Consider the following 9,822-nt stretch of genomic DNA (forward strand, 5'->3'; position numbering starts at 1 on the left):
ACTAGACCTGCTTCTCTCTGTTTAATAAGCACACACACACACACACTAGACCTGCTTCTCTCTGTTTAATACACACACACACACACTATACCTGCTTCTCTCTGTTTAATACACACACACACACACTAGACCTGCTTCTCTCTGTTTAATACACACACACACACTAGACCTGCTTCTCTCTGTTCAATACACACACACACACACACACACACACACACACACACACACACACACACACACACACAATCTAGACCTGCTTCTCTCTGTTTAATACACATACACACACACTAGACCTGCTTCTCTCTGTTTAATAAGCACACACACACACATACACACACACACACACACACACACACACACACACTAGACCTGCTTCTCTCTCTGTTTAATACAGTCACACACACTAGACCTGCTTCTCTCTCTGTTTAATACAGTCACACACACTAGACATGCTTCTCTCTCTGTTTAATACAGTCACACACACTAGACCTGCTTCTCTCTCTGTTTAATACAGTCACACACACTAGACCTGCTTCTCTCTCTGTTTAATACACCCACACACACTAGACATGCTTCTCTCTCTGTTTAATACACCCACACACACTAAACGTGCTTCTCTCTCTGTTTAAACCTGATGTTAGTTTGTCTAATCATAATTATATTTAGATATCTATTTTGTATGTATATCAGTAGATATTAATTTGGATGTCCTACTATTGTTTTACCATGCCATGCCAATTTCTTAGATTCAACCCACCTCCCCCACCTAAAAATCTTTTAAAAAGAACATACCAGTCTTTAGCACCCACACAACACAGGATATGGTAGTAGGGGTGACATGTCTGAGGAGGAGGAGGGTGAGGAGGAGGAGGGTGTTATTTATATAGCCATAAGTCCAAACAGAGTAACGACTTCGGACAGGCCATTCTTTAGCAGCCTGGCAGTGAAAGCCCCCTCTGTAACTATGCCAACAGAACACTCTGATTCTGCCATCTCAAAGTGAGAGAGAGGGATGTCGGCAGAAGAAGAAGAGAAAGAGCTTAAATCAAGGAATGGGTTAATATGATGGAAAATTACAGAGTTAAAGGGGACTTCCTTATTTTTTCAAATGTACAGGCCTCTCAGTGACGGTAAACAATGATCGACAATAGAGTTAACGAAATAAATCTGTTATGTGAAAATGAAAAGATAATCCTAAATGCCTATTCTTGAATGACCAATGACCTTTGTTTACATCTACCCAGAATGAGTCAACTTTAAGGTTTTCTAGGTCACTGTTGTCCAACTACAGGGATTTGCACTAAGACGATTCACTCAATCATATTTTGGAAATATTATCCAACCGGATAAAACGTAATTTAAAGTATTATAGGATAAACTATAGGAACTGCTTGTAGGAAATCACGTTAACATTTAAGAATAAAACACTGCAGTCAGTCCACTCATGATCACACACAACTATAATCCATTTATTGTTTTTCTGAGATAAAATCTGTAACATCTCCCACTCTCCTCGGGAGGTGGAGTTACGGTGTGCTTAGGACCCCAGTGGAGTGATGAGTCATGCCCAGAGTTTTAACTGGTCAAGTCATGCGGTCAGAAAAACAGTGAGAAATCTTGATTTTTGACATTGAGACACATTTAACCAGAGGCGACCTGTCATTCAGGCCAGGCAGGGCAGACATTTTTTGGGCTTGCCTGTTTTGCATGTTATTTTGGCATTTAAACGTGTCACGTATCAGTTTGCAAACAATGTAAAAAATAGTATATATATAATTGAGTTAATAAAGCCACATACAAACATGGTTTCTTTTTTGTTTTCTTGAGTAAGGCAGCTCCAAAATGCAGGCAGCCTAGCTCAGTGCTTTCTGCGGTGGTGGGGCAAGCCAGCAGAAAATATGGAGCGTTACGATGTGATTGCCTCAGTGTTCTGTCACTCATGGGGACTTTACGTCACTGCCAAGTATAAGAGGGGACATTGAAAATTCTAGCCCTTCGGCTCCTGCCATAGAAGTGCCCATCCAAGAAGGCTCAAGGTCATTGGCACAGTAGCTTTGATTGGACTGATCATGTCAACGTCATACTTTCACAATCTTAGCTAGCAGTCATCATCATGAATCAAGTCGACAATCTACTGGCAAATCCTTTTTAATCCTTGTCATATGAAGAGAAATATTGAAGAGGAATTATAGATAAAACATATCGGTGCTCATCGGCCATAAAAATTACACAACAAGTTGGAAATCGCAAATTCAACGAGTGGTTTGGAAGGAATCAGTGACAGTGGCTGTGTGGTCCCAAATCCAAGTTTAAAATGATAAACATTCAACATTGGCCATGCTGTCAATGAAGCTGTCACGCCCTGACCATTGAGAGCTGTTTATTAAGGGTGGGTTATCTAGGGGAATTATATGTCTATGTTGGCCTGGTATGGTTCCCAATTAGAGGCAGCTGTTTATTGTTGTCTCTGATTGGGGATCATATTTAGGTAGCCATTTCCCCATTGTGATTTGTGGGATCTTGACTATGTTTTTGTGTAGTACCTGTGAGCACTCCAGTCGTTACGTCTCGTTTGCTGTTTATTGTTTTTGTTGGTGAGTTTCATTTAAATAAACATGTGGAATTCTATGCACGCTGCGCCTTGGTCCGATCATTATGACGAACGTGACAGAAGCATGGTTTGTGCCGGGCTCAAAACAACTGTTAACTCGTCCTGTTCAAGTGAGCCGAGCACAACAATGTGAGTCCAAAAATGTATTGTATGCTGCTTCATAAAGGATGTAATATTCCAGTGAGATATGTATACTGTAGCTAAGAAAGTCATACTAAGTGTATGTTGTGTAGTAACATCACCCTAATCATTTGGTATTTTAACCCCTCTTAATTTCGCCTACTGTTATGACTGTTCTACTGTAGCCTATAACCTGTTTTAGAGAAATGTAATCATTGACTATTGTAAGAGCTTTCATTGTCTGCTTATATGCCCCTTTATTTATCCTACGGTTCTGACTTGGTGTACAGGGAGAATACTGTAAGAACTGCCCATTTTCTTAGTTCTGTTGCTGTACATTTCAGAAGTGCTGAACAAATAGTTATATTGATTACGTTCGTCCTAGCTCGCTCATTGTCTTAATCAAAATACAGATTGACTCTTATCCGCTTGTAGTCCCCTCAGGCCATAGTTTGTACGTCTTAATTGTCAGTAGAAACCACATTTGTTTAAGCGAGTCAGCCACATCAACTATGGTTTTTTAAAAGGCAGTAAATGAGGCTGAATGAACTGTTTTGCTGCCAGACAAGGTTCCACTGATTGACAGGTGTAGCAGTGGTAAGGATTCATGGTGCTGAAAAGAAAGCTCTGATGTTGGGACAGCTTTATGTCGGCCCTAACAGGTGGTAGGCACCGTTTGTCACCTTTATATTGCAATTCATGTATTGTTTAGTGTTGTGTAGTGGCTTTGCTGGCATGCATTCCACTTTTATTTATTTTTTGCCCCACCAAGGTTTCTATGCTAAAACCGCCACTGCATTTAACTGTAAAATCTGATGAAATGATGATAAGTAAAACAGCCCACCTCCTCGTTGAGGAGCAGATGGTTTCCTCTTAGTTTAGGGCACCACCATGTGGTTATTTAACATGCAGGAATAATGTACAATGTATTTTTAATCAAATCAATTTTTATTTGTCACATGCGCTGAATACAACAGGTGTTCAACAGGACCTTACAGTGAAATGCTTACTTACAGGCCCTTTCCCAATGATGCAGAATTAAACGAGACAAAATGAAAACACAAGAATGAAGCTATATACAAGGAGTACCAAAACCATATCAATTTGCAGGGACATGTGGTAATAGAGGTAGATACAGTATTTACAGAGGTAAAGTGACTAGGCATCAAGATATATAATACTTAGTAGCATGCTATTTGGATTGGAGAGTACTGACAATAATAAGTAAGTTCTCCATGCACTTGTCCTATCCAACAGCTGAATCAGTGAAATGTTTGTATACAGTATTATCTTGTTCATTGGCTCTGAGGATACAAAATGAAAGTATGTGTGATTCTGAGGTTTGTTAGTGAATTCTGAGTGTGTTTGTGTGTTAACAGATGAATGATGTGCTGCTGTACACCTACCCTCAGCAGGACGGGAAATACAGACTGAAGAATAGCCTCCCACTGACTGGGATGAAGGTCAGAGTCCTCCATCTCTCTCTCTCTCTCCCGTTTCTCTCTCTCACGGTTTTTTTCCATCACCATTTACCAAATTTCTCTCTCCTTTTTGTCTATATCACTCACCCCCTCACTTCTCCCTCTCCCTCCCTCTCTCCCTTGTTCTCTCTATAATTTTGTCTTTGTCTCTGTTACTCCCTCTCACTTATATCTCTCCTTCTTTTCCTCTCTCTCTCTTTCCTCATCCTCTCTTTCTCTCTATACCCTTCTCAGACCTATCTGTCCTCTCACTCACTGATTCCTGATGGGTCTGTGTAATGTGTTGTTGATGTTCCAGGTCAGTAAACCCGTCATAGAGAATGTACAGAATGCTCTGAGTATTGAGGGAGCAGACATCTCCATCACCTTGGCAGCCAGGTGGGTCACACTAACACACACTCACACCTTGGGTGGCATGGTCGGTATTATGATTGTAGTTCACACTTCCCACGGTCACCAAATGCACTGTTTAAACAGTGAATTAAGTATAGTAAAGCTTCTCGTGACAGACCTTTTGGATATTTTATAAGTAGTGTCCGTGCTGCTTTCCTGACCATCTGTCTAGACCACTCTGGGCCATTTATAGCCCTCATAGTAGTGTAGTCAAACACATCACTGGTATATGAGAAGTATGGTGAGAGGGCTTAATGACCTGTGCTCTGTGTGTCCCTGTGCAGCTCCTGTAGTGAGAGAGAGGACTGGTTCCACACTCTGAGTCGGACAGTGTCTGACCACGCCAGAGGACCTGCGCCATTCAGCAGCTGCTCTGGAGAGGTGAGGAGGACTTTGACTGGGAGACAGAGCATACAGAAAAGTGACGCTAGCAATGTTAGCAATAGCATAACAATGCTCCCCACTCAATGACAATAGCAAACCAATACTCATACATTTACTGAGGTTATATTAACATTGCAGAGGGAGTATTTTCTCTTTTAAGTTGAGTATGAGTCACTGAGTATGAGTGTGAAGTCTAGTATGGTAGTCGTAGCTCTAACCATATTGTCCTGTCTCTCTTCCAGGCCAGAGAGCGTCTGTGGCTGTCCCTGGGGGAGAAGGCTCCTACTCTGGTGCCTGTATCCCATGTGATGATGTGTATGAATTGCACCTCAGACTTCAGCCTCACACTGCGCAGACACCACTGCCACGCCTGCGGGAAGGTGAGTCTCTCGCAGACAATGCATGGCTACGTCACATGGGAGAAGTTTAGCACGGTATGATGTGGCTGGAGTGTGTTTTCCACAGTCAGGCCTGACCTGTGTGTGTTGGGTGTTGTGACGTGGTCCTGCTCTACTCAGATTGTGTGTCGGAGCTGCTCCAGGAACCGAACCCCTCTGAAGTACCTGGAGGACCGCATGGCCAACGTGTGTGACCACTGTTACAGCGAGCTCCAGAAGAGAGGTGCATAACTCCTCCTCCTTTCCTGTACTGTACTATACTGTACTGTGCTATACTATACTGTATTGTACTGTACTATACTATACGGTATTGTACTATACTGTATTGTACTATACTATACTGTATTGTACTATAGTATACTATACTGTATTGTACTGTATTGTACTGTACTATACTGTATTGTACTGTACTGTATTGTACTGCACTGTACTATACTGTATTGTACTGTACTATACTGTATTGTACTGTACTATACTATATTGTATTGTACTATACTATACTGTATTGTACTATACTATATTGTATTGTACTATACTATAATGTATTGTACTGTACTATACTGTATTGCACTGTACTATACTATATTGCACTGTACTATACTGTATTGTACTGTACTATAATGTATTGTACTGTACTATACTGTATTGTACTGTACTGTACTATACTGTATTGTACTATACTATACTGTATTGTACTGTATTGTACTGTACTATACTGTATTGTACTGTATTGTACTGTACTATACTGTATTGTATTGTACTGTACTATACTGTATTGTACTGTACTGTACTATACTGTATTGTACTATACATGCCGCTCTTGACTACTGGAGCATATTGAATGTGTGTGAGTCCAGGTGTTAAGGTCAGGGCTTCTCTGTCTCCATAGGAGGAAATGTGTCTGGGGTGAGTGGTACTGACAGTCCTCGTTCTAATCGCCGCTCCATCCGCCCGCTCTCTGCCGTCTTCCAGAACTTTCACCCTCCCAGCCTGTGGAGACGCAAGGGTACCGCCTCTCTGACCCAGGTAATCTCACACGCACGCACACACACACACACACACACACACACAAACCACTAATATTCTACCAAATGAATGGTAAAAGCTATTGTCCACGCACTAAACTTATATTTGAATGTAAACATTCCTCAAAGTGTCTCTTAGACAGGGTTTTTTCCAGCTTGATCTTCAATTCAAGCACCTTGGTTGTACTGAGGTAGTAGCAGCATACTCTCCCTTTGTCCTGTTATGTATGTAAGTAATCTCTCTGTGTGTTCCTGTGTTGTCTCTAGGTGAGTGTGTCAGAGGAGGGCTCTATGAGCGGGACTCTGCAGCGCAGTAAGAGGAGCAAGAGGAACTGGAAGAGGCTGTGGTTCCTCCTCAAAGACAAGGTGCTTTACACCTACCAGGCCTGCGAGGTGAGGGGGAACACACACTCCCCTTAAACCTGAACCCTCACACACACCTCTGCCCAAACCACGTATCCCTCCCTGTAACTCTGTAATGTACACATACCCGACTCAGATGGAGAAAGAGCAGAGTTTCTCTGGTAAAGCTAATTCACCCTCTCTACTTTTTTAGTCAGCAAAACCTCCACAAACTGCATCCTTAAAACGATGCAGGTTAATGATCACTGTGTATTTCTCTCTCTCACCCTATCTTTCTCTCTGTCTCTCTCTTCCTCCTTCTCTCTGTCTCTCTCTCTCTCTGCCTCTCTCTTCCTCCTTCTCTCTGTCTCTCTCTCTCTGCCTCTCTCTTCCTCCTTCTCTCTGTCTCTCTCTCTCTGTCTCTCTCTTCCTCCTTCTCTCTGTCTCTCTCGCTCTCTGTCTCCAGGAGAAGGTGGCGTCTGAGAGTTTGCCTCTGTTGGGCTTCACAGTGAAGCTGCCTGACAGGCCAGGTGGAGCGGAGACTACCAACGTCTTTGAGCTGTACCACAAGAAGACCCTGTACTACACCTTTAAGGCCGAGGACAACCACACTGCTAAGAGGTGAGCCCTGCACTGCACCAAAAATATATCACCACATGATCTGACCAAAACTAACTCTGGGCCATAGTTATAGTCTTCAGCCTTATACGTGGTGAGGTAAAACTCCTGGCCCCACTTACAGGCCTCATTAAGTCATGTCCTAGGCATGAATCACATTGGCAACAGTATCAATCAGATTGTAATTACAATGTATTATAATTACAGTCAGCACTTTTCTTTCTACCCAGATGGGTGAACGCCATGGAGGAAGCCACAGTTTTATAGCAGTGGCCATCTTGGGTGGGTTGTTGAGTCTGTATCTTTGGATGTGCATCACTCACCTTCCAGACTTACCCTGGGGACCTCACTGCCACTCTCCTGCTACACATAGCAGTGCCTCAGAATGCCTGAATGTAAAACAAAAAGGGAAGAGTAAGAGGGAGGAAAATGTTAATTTTGCCTTTAGTCAGCTGTGACGGCTGTGTCTTACTGTGTGTGGACCGAGAGAGGAGAGAAGGAAACATGGTGTTCTTAAAGGAGGGGACACGCTCGCCTACTTTGTCACCCTCCAATGTCCCCGTCCCGCTGCTACGGAAGGTGTGACACCCAGAGCCAAGTGAGGAGCTGGCACGGATATGTTCCGTTCTGGAAAATTCCACCAAGACTACCTATGACCCCCCCCCACATACACACACACACTTTCATGGAATTAACTACTCTGGATTACTTATATAAATGGAAGGAAAATGACATGCAAAAGAAATGCAGGATTTATTAAAGCAAAGAAGAATATGTTGGTTGATATCAAGCTATCACTACATTGACATGTTTTTGACACGAAGAGCCCTGACAAGGGGTTACATTTGAGGTTAAAGAAGACAAGACAGAAAAAGAACATTAGCAGTAAATGTGTTTAAACTGCATGTCCTACTAATGTGTAACCTACATCCAGAGGTTATGAAAATGATGAATCTGTTATTAATACACGTTGACCACATGCCATCGTGACTGTAGTCTTAATGTGATGTCAGAAGAATGAGAGTGGATCTCCAGGTATTATTACACCATCCACCAAGGTCTGAGGTCGTAGGGTCATTCACCCCTCCCGGGTCGACCCAGTATGTGCTTCCATGTTCACAGTGCAATACAGCCTTTGTAAACCAACATGGCGGTACTTTAAAAGATCTCCCTCTATTTACTGAATGGACGCCCTATTTCTATCCTTTTATCAGAACACGTTTCTGCACTGGACTTAGCCAGCTTCACGTGCCTGACATTTTGAAGCACAGGTTCTGCTAAAAGTATGACTATTGTCCTGTATTGTTTTACATTTAATGTGTTTCTTAGCTACATATTTTCGCCATGTACTGTGTTTTCTGAAATGGCCTTACATACAACAATTAGTTCATGTAAATACATATGTAGAGATTTTGATAGGCAAAAATGATTTTGCTTTTTTTGCACTCATAAAAGAAGAATGGAACTGAAAGAGCAATGTAGTGAAGTGCACTCCTCTAAACGTTATTGTTTGATCATGTGTCTTGGTCAGCCTGTGCCAAACTCACTAAGCCCAGTGCCTGGAGTTCGTTCTCTGTGTTAGCAAACCATGGATATATCAATTATATCAGATCAATGACAAAAAAGAGGCTTGTCCTCAACGTTAAGTTGCATAATATGTCAAATTCCTATTTGTACCAAGCCTCAGCTCCGCCTTATAATGGGAGTGGTTTCCCTGATGTGAAACACTGCTATCAGCCATAATCACTGTAGTGGACTTTGAAATGGATGAGTTATTTATTTCAAACTGTTGGGGTTTCTCAAACAAGTAAAGTGGATATCCTTTGTGTGTATCAGTTTGTATGATTTCTTCTCACTACCCTGTGCTATTCCTATATTGGTCACTAGATGGCATATACACTGAACAAAAATATAAACACAACATGCAACCATTTCAAATATTTTACTGAGTTACATTTCATATAAGGAAATCAGTCAATTGAAATAAATGAATTAGGCCCAAGTTTAAAGATTTCCCATGACTGGGCAGGGGAAGAGCCATGGGTCGGCCTGGGAGGGCATAGGCCCACCCAGTTGGGATCCAGGCCCACCCACTGGGGAGCCAGGCCCAGCCAATCAGAATGATTTTTCTCCCACAAAAGGGCTTTATTACAGACAGAAATAATCCTTTCATCAGCTGTCCGGGTGGCTGGTCTCAGACGATCCCTCAGGTGAAGAAGCCTGATGTGGAGGTCCTGGGCTGGTGTGGTTACACGTGGTCTGCGGTTGGACGTACTGCCAAATTCTCTAAAACAACGTTGGATGCGGCATATGGTAGAGAAATTAACATTAAATTATCCTGACAACTCTGGTGGACATTCCTGCAGTCAGCATGCCAATTCCAACTGTGGCATTGTGTTGTGTGTCAAAACTGCATATTTTAGTGGCCTTTTATTGTCCCCGGCACAAGA

At 42.4% G+C, this 9,822-nt stretch overlaps 1 protein-coding gene across 2 annotated transcripts in view; it reads left to right on the forward strand.

The window, feature by feature from the left end:
• LOC115139951 (FYVE, RhoGEF and PH domain-containing protein 5-like) overlaps positions 1–9,204 on the forward strand; it is a 44,866-nt gene extending 35,662 nt beyond the window's left edge. Inside the window, exons 13-21 of one of the 2 annotated variants that reach the window (XM_029677861.2) lie at positions 4,111–4,194; positions 4,511–4,590; positions 4,890–4,986; positions 5,232–5,369; positions 5,508–5,610; positions 6,277–6,413; positions 6,680–6,805; positions 7,221–7,375; positions 7,603–9,204. In XM_029677861.2, coding sequence (XP_029533721.1) covers positions 4,111–4,194; positions 4,511–4,590; positions 4,890–4,986; positions 5,232–5,369; positions 5,508–5,610; positions 6,277–6,413; positions 6,680–6,805; positions 7,221–7,375; positions 7,603–7,639 — 957 coding nt within the window. In that variant the 3' untranslated portion in view covers positions 7,640–9,204. The remainder of the gene's footprint in view (positions 1–4,110; positions 4,195–4,510; positions 4,591–4,889; positions 4,987–5,231; positions 5,370–5,507; positions 5,611–6,276; positions 6,414–6,679; positions 6,806–7,220; positions 7,376–7,602) is intronic. The other variant, XM_029677869.2, reaches the window with a different exon arrangement.
• The last annotated feature ends 618 nt before the right edge of the window (positions 9,205–9,822 follow it).

Source organism: Oncorhynchus nerka, linkage group LG2 (genome assembly GCF_034236695.1).
Source record: "Oncorhynchus nerka isolate Pitt River linkage group LG2, Oner_Uvic_2.0, whole genome shotgun sequence".
Lineage (NCBI taxonomy): Eukaryota > Metazoa > Chordata > Actinopteri > Salmoniformes > Salmonidae > Oncorhynchus > Oncorhynchus nerka.